Source organism: Piliocolobus tephrosceles, chromosome 2 (assembly GCF_002776525.5).
Source record: "Piliocolobus tephrosceles isolate RC106 chromosome 2, ASM277652v3, whole genome shotgun sequence".
NCBI classification, from domain to species: Eukaryota; Metazoa; Chordata; class Mammalia; order Primates; family Cercopithecidae; genus Piliocolobus; species Piliocolobus tephrosceles.
In genome coordinates, this window is record NC_045435.1 from 41,350,339 (window position 1) to 41,368,198 (window position 17,860).

Consider the following 17,860-nt stretch of genomic DNA (forward strand, 5'->3'; position numbering starts at 1 on the left):
TTTGCTTGAATAATCTAAAGAACAATACTGCAACCTGCAATTGATAACACTATAAATACCTTTCACATGGTCAAATAAAGATGCTAATGGCCTCAACCATCTATTATACACAGGAAGCACAATGTCTGTTATTAAATAGGTGATTGGTGCTGAATGAATGTAGGGTCAAAGAAGTCAGCCCCAGTGGATTCAAATCAATAGAAAACACAGTTCCTACCATGGGCAAGGCATTTCTTTGGCTCCCTTCCCCACCTTGACACAACATCGTATTTTCAGAACCTTATTAAGAATGAGAAGCTAGGGAAAAATTAAGGTTACAACTTTAAAAGTTCATCTGTATTAGTGGGTAAATATGTAAATACTCAAATGTTCTCTAACAATTCAAGTCCATTTCTAAACCTGAGTTTTCCCAGTCACTTGAAAATCACTTTGAGATGTCATTCTAATTTACAATATCACATTTCACATCCCAGCTCTTACACATACGCATATGCAGCTGTGTGAGTGTCTGGGTAAAATGTTCCTTTTAATTACACTTGAAAATGACAAAAGAATGAAAATTATGAGACCCAAATTTTAGCTTTAGTTCACTTAAAACTTTTCACCTCCATTTATTCTTTATGCATCATATGAATATAATTTATATCCTATCAGGTTCACCAGAGAAGAAAGAAAACAGAACCAGCCCTCTGAAAAAAAATTTTTAAATTCAATCCAAACATATAATCAGAAAAATCTTCATACTCACTTTGTGCATGATAAATTGTCAAGTAAGACTCAATGACAACACATTAATTCAAGTGACTTCAATATTTTATTTTTTCTTATAATCTTTAGAAGACTGGAGAAGTATCATGTAGAGTATCTCCCCACCCCTCTCCCCACCATTCCTAATCATTCAAGAAAAACTGGGATCTAGGAAATGCATTAGTAGACTATCAGTGGTATTATTATGTACAATTGGTTAAAGCACCATGCTAATAAGGCCAGGGTCCTAGGACTGATCATTGCAAGGGCCAATTAGTTTAAATTTGTTCCATGGACCCAGACTGCACTCCTAACTGCAGACAACTTTCTTACAATGCATCCCGCTGGTCACAAGCTAGGGTACTGGCAAGGTGGTAGATGGATGAAAACAAATCTCCACTAATGAAAGAAAAAAGAAAAGAAATCCCACATATGCTGATAGTGGGTTAACAGAATCTTATCTGTAAAGAAAAAACCACATATTTTCTTAGCCCTATGATAAACACGTTTCAAGTCTAAAATATTCAATGACAGTAACATTTGACTCTTGCATTTTAGAACTGTCTAATAAATAACATTCCACACAAAACTATAATAAAGGCCCTGATAATTGTTACCCAATTTGTGTAACTGTTAATTCCACACAGACATACTTTTCTCTTTACTGTTAAATCTATGCACCATGATTTTTGCATATTTACCATTCGTTATTTGGTTCAGAATATTGTGAAAAATTCAGCTCGAAAATTATCCATAAAACTGTATTCTATTATTTTTTATTTTTCAAACAACCAGTGTCCACATTTAAAATGCAGAATTTGCAAATATTAGTCTGATAATTCAATTTAAAGTAAAGCAAAACAACTTCCTTTAGTATCACAATACATAAAATGGTTTTATAAACTCCAAATGGCAAAGATAACTATATGACAATAGTGTTGAAAGCCGTGAAACTCATTAAACCTCTTATCAATAGGTCAGTTTAAAGAACATCTCTATGTTCCATGACTATGCATGAAACAAGCTTTCACCGTATCATAAAGGCTCAGCAATTCATTCATGGCATAATATAGCGTCAAGCAAGATTTTGTTTTTACAATGACAATTAAAATAGATTTAAAGAAACAAAAAATCCTCCCAATTGTTTAAAAACAATTCTATTTGGACAGCAAAATATTTTAAAATATATCGACTTACCAAATTTCAATTGTCAGGATGCTGACTACTGATGCAAAAGTTTGTATTTAAAAATATCACAAATATCTTTTTATTTAACAGTGAAAATTTCAATGTGATAAGTTTCATTGCAAAGCAATTGTCACCTGAGTAGATTTTAAAATTTAGTGCTCCTATTTTTTGGGGGAGAGGGGAAGGAAAGACCCATTTTGTATCTGATCCCAAGTTTGCAGTTGAGTCCTTCACAATAATTTCTTAGGGAGTTGAAGAAACAACCTGACGCAACCTTCCCAAGACACACGATGCCCCCTTTCCCTCGAAAATTTGCTCTGGCATTTTAGGAACTCTCAGTATTCATCAAATATTTCCATTTCACTACCCACTCAAGCATAGCAACCCAATTCATTCAGTTCTATACAACAGTGTCTATATTATGTACATATTTAATTATCAATAGGAAATAGAAAATAAAAATTTACAGTGATTGAGAAAAGGTCAGAAAATGGGATAGGGATAGTAATACTGTATAATCAGAATATCCTATTATCTTACCAGTTTTAATGACAGGGTTTTGCTTTTATTAGTTGAAATACAAAGAAGGCATAGGGGATCCCAGGAAAATAACACTATATATCAGAAAATTCAACGTGCTCCACCATCAGGATTTCCATCACACATTTAATTTCTTCTGTACAATGTTTATAAACTTGTTTTTCTTTTCAAAATCATCAGATTTTCAGATTAAATTCAGCACTACACAGTATGCCCTTGAAGTAAAATGAGGTTACCTGCTTTATTTGGATACCAAGTTCCCTTCAGACAGCATTAAAATAAAGACAAGTAAGACTACACAGATAAAATCCAGTATAATTCAAATCCAACAATGAAAAATTTCCCCCATATTGTTGCAAAATTCTTTCTACTGAAATGCTTTGCTACAATAATAAAAAGCATACATTACATATAAAAGATACCAGTGTACTAAAAAGTGACAGAAGTGGACTAGCAAATCCTTCAAAGCACATTATATAAATGACTAGCATTTAAAAACATTTTTTTCCTATAAAATGTAGGTCATATACATTTATAAATTGGCGGTTTTATTTCTAAAGCAGTGATGTGTGTGTTCAAATAGCTGTTCTGTACAGTATAATATCTACTCACTTGAAACTATAATAGGTTTGTCTTTCTTTGTATTGAAGTTGAATAAATTCATCTGATCAGCTGAGAAATCAAGCTTGAAAAATAAGTATCTAAAAATCAATGTAGAAAGTTTAGAATTATTGAAATGTAGTTATGAAATATGAAGAGAACTATCTATTTCACAATGGAGCTGAAGTCACCTCAAAACTTACGGGCTTGAATCTAAAACAGAAACAAATATTAAAATCCAAAGCAAATCACAAAGTTAGGTAGCAGTACAGAAGCAGGAAAAAAAACCACATCCCTTCCTTCAGTGTGATGGGCACTAAGTTTTGCGGTCTTCCTCCATCTTGCAGAAGAGTGGTAAGGCCATTCAATGCTTAGTGAAAGTGAGTACAGATGAAGTCAGATTTAGCCTGTCTCCCCTGCAACTTCAATTATGCTGTGTAAACAGTGTTACGTTCCAATAGGAGGAACAATGGAATTTGCTTATAAAAACTGATTAAAGATAATCATTATTAAATGAAATAAGGATAATTAATAACTCTGAAATGTTTTTAGAACTTTCCTGATGCTACTTGTAAAGTTAGCACTGCTATGTATTATTGCTTACATACAGTACAACATCATATGCCTTCTAACATAAAGCAGTACTGTGATTTGTTTGTACATATTTACAGATTCTTAAAAACAAGCTGTAAAAACATTACATACTTTCAGACAATACAAATTAGCACATTGGTACTCACTTCAAAACAAATGGAATGCATAACATTAATAAACATCATAAAGGAAGACTCACATAAAAGTCCTTGATTGTCAAGACACGTTTATATATAAACTCTAACTGTGCAGAATTAAAGATTCAATCATAGGTACATCCTTATTTGATGAACCATATTTACAGCATGGTATTGCATAAAAAAATAAAATAATGTTTACAGGGTTTTACTTTTTTATCCATTGGATTAAAGAAAGCAACAAACATAACAAGAAATGTTTGTCTGCTTCAGTTTGTTTCCTACCAAAGTTTAAGTGAAAAAAGGAAACATGGTTTTTATTTGCAGAATATAGCAAAACAACTGGAAAATTATTTCCCTGAAATAAAGCAATTTGAAACGGAAAAGGTTTTAAATTAAATTTCAGACTCAAAATATTTCTGATTATTATAGTGCTTCTTCAAGTAAATATACTGTGGAAAAAAATGAGTTCTAGTTTAAAATGTTCTAAGTCTAAGAAATGCAGTACTACAGTAATGCCTACTTTTTAAAGTTTCCCAGCCCAGCCTTTTTTTTTTTTTTTCTTTTTTTTTTTTAAACAGCCCTTTAAAAACCCAAATTAATCAAATGAAAGAAGTGGCAAAAGATCTAACCTAGCTGGCACTCTGCAAGTGTCTCTCCTCTGTGGAAAGGAAATCCTGCCCTGAGCACAATTTTTGACATAACTGCCTTCTGCCTCTTGATATAAAAATGATCTGACCGATGGCTGGCACCCTCAGTCACAGCTACGAAGATGGATTCCTACCTTATCAAGTACCACATTTGCATGTAGACCCAAAACATTTAAGAGCCACTTAAACACTCAAAACAAATGAAATATGTGTGCAATAAGGTTTTTAAAAACCCTTTAGAAGATGTTCAAGAGATATTACCTCATCTAACGTGATGTTTCCAATCTTCAAACGTGAGAGTAGGTCCCAAGAGGAAAAGCACACCTCACTCAGATTGATCAAAAGTTTAAGGGTGTACCAGCATGTTTTTATAGAACAATGCGCTCACTTTGAGAAATGAGAAACATGAATTGCAAAATAGTATCTCATATCCTCCATGTTTCAATCTAAAGCAGCACACAAGGCTACTTATTTTCTCCATTAATGCCCAGATAGAAATTAAATAACCTTCTGAACCAAAGTGGGGAAACCCAAAACTGTTGAGATGTTTATCATATTATGATAGAACAAGGTAACTCTGGTAGGCATTTGGAATTTCACAGTAAGAGAGTGATGACTATACATAAATGGTAAGTCAGTAAGTTATGCTGGCTGAGTATCACTTATCTAAAAAATGCTTGTAACCTGGTAGAAAAGTCTGCCATTATGTAGATTTAAAGAAATGTGTGAAAACAGGAATGCAACACCTGAAAGTCAGCTTGCATAACTACCATTTTCAAAGGCCTTCCTTCCCAAGCTTACCCTAAGTGCTCAGCAAGAGTCACATCCTAAAAACTGTGCTGGTGATGTTAAAACAACTGAAAAAACCTCTACACTGTATCAAAATTACATCAAGTTCTCCATGGAACAAAATTTTTGATCAGGCTCCAAAACAACTCAAAAAATAAATGCCTACTCTCATCAAAAGTACTATGAGAAAAATACCAATGCCTATCTAGGGTGAGCACAGTTCCATTTTTAACGTATCACCTGAATGAAGCCTTTTTGTAATTATGTAACGCACAACACACACAATCTTAAGAGTCAATAATGGCAGAACTTAAATATTTACTTCAAAGAAGTCTAAAATTCTTGAAAACTTTGGCAGCAAAGAAAGCTGTCAAATGGGAAAACTAGTACTTCAAGCAAAACTTAATAACCAAAGTATAGAGGAAACCACATTAAATATAATTTATATTCCTTATCATAAAAACACCAATATATTCAAAATAAATGAAGGATGTTAAGGGTGGATAGTTATTTCTTCCCTTTCTTTATGAGAACAGTCTTGGGATAACATTAAATTAAAGCAAAAATAATTTAAATGGATAACATATTCTATATTGAAACAAAGACTGCACATCTACAGGGCCAGTATAAGAGTCAAAATGGAAATTAAGAATAGTTCCATTTTCCAAGGGTATTAATTTTAGATTTTCACTGGTGCTAAATCAGTATGTGCATTGTGACGAAGATGGCAGAAATTCAAAATGTAAAAATGAAAAAGTTGGAACAAAGAGTCAATAACTAATATAACTTCCAAAAATCAAAATTGCCCAACGCATAACTCAAACCATCATTCTTCAGAAAAGTGTGTGAGTGTGTGTGTGTATATAAAAGCACTATTTATTGTACCATGCTGTATTATTTTAAGACAGAGTATTAAAAAAAAACATTCATGGTATAGGATAAAGTCTGTAGTTTATTTAGATTTTGAAATGCAACAAAAATTTTCCGATCACTCATCTAGCTGAAAAAGAAATGGTAGTTACTGGAATTAGTAAACACTTTTGGTTTGTAAAGTTGTAATGAGCAGTGTTCATTAAAAAGTAACTCAAGATAAAATAAGCAATTAAAATGCCCATTTCTTTAGTTTCTCTGGATGCTGTTTAATTATCCAATCTATCAAGAATCTAGAAAGAAAAAGATTAAACCAGGTTTTACAGTTCCAAAGATATCCCAATTTCTTTTTATTGCCAAAAGTTAAAATTGTCAATTATGAGATGATTATGACACAACCATATCAAACCTAAAAATCTAATTTTTTTTTACTTTGAGAAATCAAAAATACCAAATAGATTCTAAGTGCTCTATGTTAACTGAAGTGTATATGTAAAGTAAAATACAATTAAGCTTTAAAACGTGGAATATACATTTTGTGTAAGCATTATGTTCTTGGGAATGTAATCTACAGAATTTTTTTTACTAAAACTTCAAAACCTTGATACCTGCACATGAAAAATCATAAAAAATATCTAGGTACAACTGTACAAAGAAACTGACACCAATATGCATACTTCCATAGAGAAGTGACTGCTTCAACAGTTGTGTGTTTTGGTAAGTTTTGAAAGTATGCATATTTTTAAAGTAATTAGGCTTTTAAATAGTGGAGTCTTAGACTATCAGATTTTTATTACTTTTTTTTCTTCAAAAAAACACATGTCAATATAATGCAAAATGAAAATCAAGGGTATATGGCATTATCATTCTTTTTCAAAGGTGGTTTCTTGGTTTTTTTCCCCCTATAGGACACACTAATTTATTTAAGCCATAATCTCTTGACATTAAACTTTTTAAGTTCACTCTGTCTGTAAAGTATACTCAGATTCCCTGCTGAAGTGCAATGACTATGCTGAAAAACTTAGAAACAGTATGAGTAAATTTCACACAATTACTAATCTCCTAAGAATGTACAATGTTATCAGTTAGGAAACAATTGTGCGAAAAGTCTTTTTTTTTTTCCTTTTTAACTTGGTGTGGGTGGAATAGCAAGTTTCTGATCTAAAACAAGTAATGCATTGCTTCTATAAAGGTGACAACATGTAAGGCAGTTCAAAGAATGCTGACTAACCAAACGAAATGCAGTTATTGGATTATCTTGCTATTCATATCAGCTTAACTTGTTATTACGCATTGCTCTTAAATCTGTACAGCACTCCATTTACACAGAGTAACCCCACTCCTGATTAATCTGTTCTAAAGTGCCAGTATTATTTACACTTTTTTTTTTTTTTTTTTTTTAGCCAAAAGTCTGGCCAGTTGTGGCATCAGGTGAAGATGTCATCCCAGCTCTATTATCATTTACATTCACCAAGGGAAATTCTGAAAATTCAGCACTTGTCCCTGGTCCCCGAAGGTTCACCTGTCCATTGGCAGTGCTAAATTGAGTAGCTATTCCAGCTCTTGATCCATGATACGGAGCACGGAAGGGCTGTTCAAAGGAGCTCATTTGGTAAGCTTGGTGGACAGGCTGGGCCTCAGCTTTCTTCTGAGAAGTCACTTGATCCAAAAAGTCCTGTGTTGATGTGGCAGAAGCATGGTTTGTCTCATCACCTGAAAAGGGAAATGAGTGCTGTGAATCACCAACTATTAGTCCAAAATGGGACTTATCTGGAGTTGTTCTTAGTGGAGAATTCATTCCTGATCGAAAGCTATTGATGGGCATGGTGGCATAGACCTGCTTGTCTATGGAAGAGAATGCTGGCTGATTAGGGAGGGTCTGGTTATCAGTCACAAAGTTAAGGCTCGGGCTATTCAAATAGGCATCATTTTGGCTAGTTCTGTCCAAAGCCTGCTGCAGAAACTTGGAGTATTCCTGCAACATGTTGGCTTTATCTGATGAGGATGCTTGGGAGCTTGATCCAACATTCTCTGACGGGGTGACCTCTGGTACTTCTGAAGAATTTATTGATATGCTAGAAGTCACTTCAGTATCTGCAACACTGAAGGATATCTCATGCTGTCCATTAGCTTTGTGGGAATAATGATCCAACAGAGTCTGCAGTACCTCATCTGGAATAACATTTTTGTCATGATTACTCTTAATCTCCACATTCAGTGCCTGTGACTCTAATATGGATGCCGTGGTACTTTCATCAATGACACTTGCCACAGCTGCTTGTGTTACAGAAGGCTGAGAAGCTATGGTACCCACATTCAGAGCATATTCCCTGCTGTTGTTACTTGCTGCTTGAAGATACCGCTTCTTCTTCAAAAACTGCATGGCATCATCATAATTAGTACTACTATGCACAGGTTTACTGGGCCCCTCCTGCAAATTATCAACCTGATCAATGTCAGCATTGCCTTCTGAGTCCAGTAAAGCCTGTTTATCCACAAGTTCAAAAGCATACTTTGAAACTTTGCTCTCTTCATATGTGGATAAAGGTGAAATTGTTTGATTTTGCTCCAGTGGCTGTTTCAGACTTCTCTTACTATTAATTTTTTTGAGAACTAACTTAGGTGGGTGTATTTCTCCTGACGCATCTTCTAAATGAGAGCCCCCAACTGAAGAATGTGGCATTTCAACAGCATATTCTGCAACCATATATTCATCTTTTACTTTAGTACTTGAAGAATAAAGAGGCAAGTAATCATTTTTGTCTTTTTTCAGGTCAGATTTGTCCAAAGCACTCTCTTTGTCCATTCCAGATGATTTTTTCTCCGTTTTCTGCCTTTTCTTTTTTGGCAGTGAGTTGTCTTTTGGTGACGTAGAAAAGCCAGAATCTTCCTCAGATGTCAGAAGGCCACCTTTGATGGCACATCTATTTAGTTTTTTGTCATGATTTTCATGGCACATACGTTTATGTTTCAATACACGATCTGTTCTGGAAAAATACTGTTGAATTCGGAGGATGGCAGTGGGTTGTGTTTTTGGTCAACCAAGAAAAGAAAAAGTGAAACAAAACAATTAATATAAAGATATATTAATGCGATAACATACATAATTCGAAACAAACTCACTGAGCCAGTTTTCTATTATAAATCTAATCCATAAGTTAGAAGGCCCCTCAAATAGTTCTAAGTAGTAATATTTTCTAATCTAATTTATAATTATTGTATAATTTAATTACAATAGAAGAATTTCAAGCCATCTCTCTTACCTGTAAACAGTATTCACACTGGTAAGGTTTTTCTCCACTATGAGTTCTCTTATGCCTTTCCATATGATATTTTTGTATAAATCTCATACCACATTCATCACAGCGAAATGGTTTTTCACCTAGCACATAATATAGAAAGTTTAAAACAAAACAAATATTGTAAAATAATGAATTGCTTTGCCATAAGAATCTCTACAATAAATGGCTTTTGAAAGTTATAACTTCCAATTTCATTTGTGAAATATATTTTGCTTTATAAAAATGAAAAGGATTAGCATATGCTATTGGAAAGAAAAGGATGAATACAGGCACAGTCCATTTTCCTGTCTTTTGTTATATGCATATGTAATATACTCTTTCCAAGGAGAACAGCAGTGCCAGGAATTTATAGCAATATGAACAGACTAGCTGATGTTTCTAATCTTTTTTTCAATAACATAAAATATTGTGTAACACTAAAAAAAAAGTTACCCATGCACAGTACAACACAATTCCTGGGCACAGCTTTTTAACTCAATTTCTTTTTTTAAAATGTTTGTGGTTAAATAAAATCTGAATCCTGAAAACATCCTTAAAAATCTAATTTAATAAAATATAAAAAGAACTTAGAGTCTTAAGTTTGTTTATACTTATTCTTTTCCTCAACTCAAGCCAGCACTTCCTATGTCATTTAGGGAATGCATTAAACGGAGTATTGTTAATTGGACATATAACACAACACACAACCCCCACCCCCATTTTTTAAAATTCCCTAATGACTCCTAGAATCTTCTGATCCATAGTCAGGCATGTTATCCATTGTGCCACTGGCCCCAGCAATGATTTCTAAGCCGTAAAGAACCACTACTACAAAGCTCTACAATAGTTTTTACTGATAAAACCACAGTCTAAGTAAACAGAAGGGTGCGACAAGAAGTTACCTTGAATAACGCTTGTTGGGGGAAACTACTGTTTCTACCGTTCAAACATTTAACAAAAATTTTACCAAAGACTACTAGTCTACCCATAGCCCTTGTTGTAGGAGGTTAAAAATATAAAACATACTACTTGTCTTCAAAGTTTATAACATAATTGGGAAAACAAGATACACACATTTTAAAAAGACAACTAACACTATGTCTATTCTGATTTACTTTTCCATCTTTATATTTCACTCTTTCTCTTTGTAACCCTTTCAGATAAACCAATAGCTACTTTTACCCTGATTCACGCTGCTCCTTCGATCAGGAAGGCCCACCTTTGGGTGTTCACATACTATATTCCCTTTGAGACCCAACTCATCTCCTTTGGGATGCTCTATCCTATTCTCCCAGGTGAAAGGTATCTTTCAGTTTCCACAGAATTCTATCTGTACCTCTCCTACGGCACTCATTACTTTCAACTCAATAATCATTGAGTTAAACTTTTTTTAAATTTCAAATTACTGAGTTGACATAATTATAACTATTTAATTATTTTGTATATCTCTATTCTTCTACTAGATTGTATTTCTTTAGCTCAGAATCCAGGTCTAACAAAGTACCTTATGCAATTAAAAAAATTTTTTTTCTTGTACAGATGGTGTTTCACTATGTTGCCCAAGGCCTGTCTCGAACTCCAGGCTCAAGCAATTCTCCTGCCTTGCCCTCCCAGAGTGTTGGGGTTATAGGCATGAGCCACTGTGCCTTGCCCCTTGTGATATTTTTTAAGTGCCAAGTGAAAGGCATAAATGGTGACCATTACAGTGGATTATTAAGGGGAAAATGTTACTATGAGCTAGTATGATTTGGAATAGTTTCTTGGAATTGTTGAAATTTAAGCTGAGTAGCAGAGAGATTAAAGCCAAGGGAAAAAAAATGTTGGCGGGGGTGGGGGGAGGGAAATAACAGTACTCTAAGTGTTTAGATACTATAAAATGTGCAGGAGAAATGGTGTCTAAGAAGAGAATTTAATTGGCAACAAGTAAGTTGTTTTAAAACTTTCAGGAATGTAACTTCAGTAATTACTGTAGAGCTACCAAATTTTAGAGCTAAAGGGTTTCCAGTGGCTTTTGAACTGTGCTCTTTCAAGTTCCAGAGGCCCAGATGGACGGCTGCTGATGTGGCAAAAGGCTCAAAGTTTGTCACCCAAAATTAGTACAGAATAGCTCACTTTTATACAATGGGGCTCCAAGTAAGGGTTCCAAAGATTCAGAGACTAGAAAGATAGCTTACGACAACAAATCCAGACCAATTCACTCATTTTATAGAAAGGAAATACTGAAGGCTGAAAAGTTAAGGCATGTGGTCAAGGGGTTAATGAATGCATTAACTACTGAAGCAATGGAAGTTGGGAGAGAAAGTCACTTATAAAGGAAGTTTGGAAGTGAAAGAAATGAAAAGATGGAGGTGGGAAATAATAGTTAAGAGGCAATCCATTCCAGAATAAGCACTGTTTGACAGGGAGACTGAACTGACTGAAGGCAGAGGAGCCAGTGAAGAAGAGAAATTGATTATCAATACTGAATACTGCTGAAATGGTGTACAATCAAAAGAACAAAATCCAGAGGAAACAAGATGGGAAGGGAAGGAGATTACAGGTAATGTTGTTGGACAGGGGAAGAAAGAATACGTGCCAATTTTGAAATAGAGCTTGTAAAGCTGGGTGCAGTGACTCATGCCTATAATCCCAGCACTTTGGGAGGCTGTGGAGGGTGGACTGCTGGAGCTCAGGAGTTCAAGACCAGCTTGGGCAACTTGGGGAAACCTGTTTCTACTAAAAATACAAAAATTTAGTCATGTGTGGTGGTGTGCGCCTGTGATTCCAGCTACTCGGGAGGCTGAGGTGGAAGGATCGTTTGAGCCTGGGAGGTGAAGGTTGTAGAAAGCCAAGACCGTGCCACTGCACTCCAACCTGGGTAACAGAGTGAGACCCCATCTCAAAAAAAATTAAACTAAATTTAAAAAAGAATGTAGATGATAGAGCTCATGAACGTCAGAAGTCAGTTATTTATCAAAAGTGAGAAAGAATGAACGAGAAAAATTAGTAAGTTGATTACAAGTCAATTCATTCTGTGTATTTGTGGATTGGAAGACTTAATACTGTTAAGATGGCAAAATTCCTCAAACTGATCTACAGATTTAAAGCAGAAATTGACAACCTAATCTTAAAATTCATATCTAAAAGAGCCAAAACTATCTTGAAAAAGAACCAAGCAGGAGTACTCTTACTTTCAGATTTCAAAATTTACTACAAAGCCACAATAACCAAGACTATATGATAACAGCTTAAGGACAAGACATACATTTCAAGGAATAAAATTCACAGTCCAAAAGTAAATCCTTACATTTATGGTCAACAGATTTTCTAAAAAGGTGCCAAAGTAATGGGGAAAGAATAGTCTTTCCAACAGATTTGATACCCACATACAAAAAAAGGAAGTTAGACACCCTCCCACCAACTCCCACACCTCTCACATCATAAACAAAAGTTAACTGAAAATGGATCAGAGGCCTAAACGTGAGACCTAAAACTACAAAAATGTTAGAAGATAATACAGGACCTTAGTTAGGCAGTGGTTTCCTAGATAAAACCAAAAGCACAAGTAACCAAACAAAAAATAAATAAATTGGACTTAAAATTAAAAACTTTCATGCTTCAAAGGACACTATCAAAAAAATGAAAAGACAGGCCAGACACTGTGGCTCACGCCTGTAATCCCAACACTTTGGGAGGCAGAGGCAGGTGGACCACTTGAGGTCAGGAGTTCAAGACTGGTCTGGCCAACATGGTGAAACCCATCTCTACTAAAACTACAAAAATTAGCCAGGCGTGGTGGCACACTCCTGCAACCCCAGCTACTCGGGAGGCTGAGGCAGGAGAATCGCTTGAATCTGGGAAGCAGAGGTTGCAGTGAGCCAAGATCACACCACTGTACTCCAGCTTGGGCGACAGAAAAAGACTCTGTCTAAAGGGGGAAAAAAAAAAGCCCACACAAATGAAATGACATTTAGGAAATATGTCTGCTGTTGGGACTGAGGAAGAGTTTGGCACTTCCTCAAAAAGTTTAACACAATTATCACATGACCTAGTAATTCCATTCCTAGGTACATATCTAAAAGAATTGAAAACATGGATTCCAACAGATGCTTGTATGCCAACACTGATCACAGAATTATTCAAAATAGACAAAAGGCAGAAGTAACCCAAGTGTCCATCAACAGATGAATGGATAAATATATGACATATACAAAGAATGAAGCATTATTCACCTAGAAAAACGAAATTATGATACATATTACAACATGAGTGAATCTTGAAAACATTATGCTAAATGTAAGATGCCAGATACAAAAGGGCAAACATGGAATGATTCTGCTTATATGAGGTATCTAGAACAGGAAAATTCAGAGTGATAGAAAGTAGAATACTGGTTATCAGGACTGAAGAAGAGGGGAAAAGAGAGTTATTGCTTAATGGGTACAGAGTTTCTATTTGGTTACACAACATTATATATGTACTTAATGTCACTGAATTGTACACTTAGGATAAACTTCATGGTATGGTTGTAAAAAGTGAAGACGTAATTCACAGAATGGAATAAAAAATATTTACAAATCATGTATCAGATAAGGAACATGTATCCAGAATATAAAGGGAACTCTTACAAGTCAACGGGAGATAGACAACTAATTTAAAAATAGGCAATGGATCTGAATGGGCATTTCTCCAAAGAAGATAAACAAATGGCCAATCAGTACATGAAAAGAGGCTCACCATCATGATCATTAGGGAGATATAATAATTACAAAGACAATAACAAAAGCACGGATATAGAGAATTGAAACCCTTATACATGGCTGGCAGAACTGTAAAATGGTATTAAGTGCTTTGGAAAACAGTTTTGCAGACCATGAAAATGTTAAACATGACCCAGCAATTTCACCCCTAAGCACATACCCAAGAGAACTAGAAATGTAAGTTCACACAAAAACTCATGCACAAGTATTCATAGCAGCATTATTCACAATGGCCAAAAGAGGAAACAGCTCAAATGTCCCTCAACCAATAAATGAATGAAAATGTGACATATCCAACTATAAAATTGGAATGGAATATTACTCAACTATAAAAAGAAATAAAGTACAAGCTACACACATGCCCCAAACAGGCAAATCCACAGTGATAGAAAGTGATTAATGGTGACCCAGGGCTGGAAGGGAGTGGAGAATGGGGAGTGACTACTAACAGGCATTGGTTTTCCTTTGGGGGGTGATGAAAACATTCTAAAAACCAGATAGTGGTGATAGTTGTACAACTCTGTGAACATACTAAAAACTATTAAATTATACATTTTAAATGGGTGGATTTTCTGATACTGTGAATTATATCTCAATAAAGTTATTTTAAAATATGCATGGTAATACAATTGACACTATGCAAAGTGAGAAGTTATTTTTTTTCACTCAAGGAGCTCAAGATTAATTAAAAATAAATTAACTGGAGAAAGTCGGGTACAGCACCTCACGTCCGTAATCTCAGAACTTTGGGAGGATGAGGCAGGCGGATCACTTGAAGCCAGGAGTTTGAGACCAGCCTGGCCAACATGGCGAAACACTCCCAACCCACTGTCTATGAATGAATGCATGCATACATACATATATAAACTGGAGAAAACCCATGTTTAAATTACTTGCTACATTCTAATAGATGAACCAATAATTAACAGTTTATTTAACTAAAAGCAACACTACGGCATTTCCTTTAACAAAAGATTCAACCAGGTGTGGTGCCTCACACCACTGATCCCAGCACTTTTGAGAGGTTCAGGTGGGAGGATCACTTGAGTCTAGGAGTTCAGAACCAGCCTGGGTGACACAGTGGACCCTGTTTCTACAGAAAATTTTTACAAATTAGCAGGGTGTGGTGGCACATGCCTGTGGTCCCAGTTACTCAGAGGCGCAGGCAGCAGGATTACTTGAGCCTGGGAGGTTGAGGTTGCAGTGAGCTGTGATTGTGCCACTGTATTCCAGCCTGGGTGACAAGAGCAAGATCCTGTCTGCAAAAAAAACCAAAAACCAAAACCAAAACAAAACCAGAAACATTAATGCCTTAAAAGTGATTTGTACAAATGTTCCTTTGTTGCTAAAAACAATCCTCCTCCCAACTAAATAGAGCAATTGTGATGGCTAACTCAGCCAAAACTGGATGCAACATAAACTCATCTTCTATGACCATTTATTATTATTTGATTGGGTCTCATTTTTTATTCCTGTCTTTTGCTCTCCTTTAGTACCTATTTCCTCCCTTTTTTACTGTACCATCTTTCTTCATATCCCTTTTCCTCCCTCCCATTCTTATACTCGTCTCCGTTCCTTCCTTTTAAAACTAGCCATTCCAGAAATTTTTAAAATTTAAGTTTTGCCACTTAAGGATCCCTGTTTATGGATTAGGGAATGTATTTACAGAGTTAAAAAAAAAAAATCAAAACACTTAAAGAAAAGTATACAGGAAAATGTCTTCCTCCTATCTTTGGCCCTGACAAAGGTAACTACATTTATTTGTTTGAGCCAGTTTCTTTACAGAGTTTCTTTCAAAGACAGGGTCTCGCTATATTGCCTAGACTAGTCTTGAATTCAGGGGCTCAAGTGATATTCCCACTTTCTGAGTAGCTGGGATTATAGGCATGCACCTGGCCAGGTTTTTCAACACAACATAAGTAAAAATGAATACATAATCTTTTCTACTCTTCCCTCATTCTTTTACAAAGATAGCATATTTAATTCACTATTCTTTTTTTTTTCCTTCAGTCAACAATGTATCTTGGAGATCTTAGCAGCAAAGAGAATTAGCTCATTCTTTCTCACAGCTGATGTTATTTATTTTTCACTGATGGAAAGACATACTACAATTTATTTAACCAATCCTCTATTATTTCCCAACATTTGCTATTATGATTTTGTAATGGATAACTTTGTAAATATACATGCAGGTATATTTGTGGAATAAACACCCAGAAATAGAATTTCTGGACAAATAAAACATATATTTATGATTCTGAAATGTATTACCAAACTAGTCTTCAGAGGAGATGCTATGAATCTGTACTCCCACACCAGCCATGGATGAGTTACTGTTTCCCTATAACCCACTACGTTGTCAAATTTTCTGATGACTACATATCTAACAGTTGAAAAAACTATCTCAGTAGGAGGTGGAGTCATCTTATATTTCATTTTCTGCGAACTGTCTGCTCACATCTTCCACCTACTTTTTTGTAGTTCCAGTTTTTTTGCTTGATGACTTAAAAGAGCTTTATTAAGAAGGCTGGTCTTTTGTCTATAATGAGTCTCAGAATTTTTTTTCCTGGCCTTTCCCCTGCCCTTGAATGGTAGGGGTAGAGTTGTTTGCTCTTAGAGGTTTTCATTTTTATGTAGTTGAATTTATCAATCTTTTCTTTTATGGATACTGGATTTTGAGTGTTATTTAGAAAAGACTTCTCCACTCTGATCTGCTCATATTTTCAGACATGTAAGTTTAAACTGTAAGTTTCATTTTTTACATTAAATCTCTCATATGGCTGGGTGCCATGGCTCATGCCTGTAATCCCAGCACTTTCAGAGGCTGAGGCAGGAGGATCACCTAAGGTCAGGAGTTTGAGACCAGCTTGGCCAACATGACAAAACTTCCTGTGTCTACTAAAAATACAAAACTTAGCTAAGCGTGGTGGCATGCGCCTGTAATCCCAGCGACTTGGGAGGCTGAGGCAGGAGAATTGCTTGAACCTGGTGTCGGGGAGTGGGCAGAGGTTGCAGTGAGTCGAGATTGTGCCACTGCACTCCAGCCTGGGCAAAGGGGTGAGACACTGTCTCAAACAAAACAAAACAAAACAAAACAAAAAAAACAACAAAAAAAAAATTAAAAACAAACTCTCATATATTTGGAGTTTACCTTGAGGCAGAATGTGAGGTATGGATAAAACTTTTGTTTTTTCAGATGGCTATCCAGTTTCCCCAACACCATTTATTGAAAAGTTCAGCTTTTCTTGATCACATTTCTTACCATTCCTTTATCACAATCATACACTAATTAAGTTCCATGAGTCTATCCTTAGACCTGCTAATCTGTTCCACTAGTGTGACTGTTCATAAGCCAGAACCAAAATGTTTCAATTCATAAGCCTTTATAATATCCTTTACTGTTGGTAAGGCTAATCTTCCTCATTGATTTTTCTGCATTCTTCTCGTTTGTCCTGCTGGACCACTTCCCTATAAATTTCAGAATTAGCTTATCTGGAATTAGAGGGAGGAGAGTTCTCTTAAGTGTTTATGTTAACTTATGAACAATTTGATATTCTTTATGACGTTTACTCTTTTCTCCTAGGAAGAAAAAAGATACGCCTTCGCATTTCACAAACCTTTGTATCCTCAGTAGTGCTCTGAATGATTTCCTCATATGGGATTTTCTACATCTTCTTAAATTCATTCCGGGGTTTGTCTTTTTGTTGATATTGTGAAAAGAGTGT

The 17,860-nt window shown here is 35.3% G+C and overlaps 1 protein-coding gene across 5 annotated transcripts in view; it reads right to left on the reverse strand.

Annotated features, from left to right (window-relative positions):
- Window positions 1–795: 795 nt before the first annotated feature.
- ZNF148 (zinc finger protein 148) overlaps window positions 796–17,860 on the reverse strand; it is a 143,964-nt gene continuing 126,899 nt past the window's right edge. For all 5 annotated transcript variants that reach the window (XM_023215179.2, XM_023215163.3, XM_023215197.3 and 2 more), the window contains 2 exons: window positions 9,379–9,497; window positions 796–9,113 (listed from right to left, as the gene is read on the reverse strand). In XM_023215179.2, coding sequence (XP_023070947.1) covers window positions 7,515–9,113; window positions 9,379–9,497 — 1,718 coding nt within the window. In that variant the 3' untranslated portion in view covers window positions 796–7,514. The remainder of the gene's footprint in view (window positions 9,114–9,378; window positions 9,498–17,860) is intronic.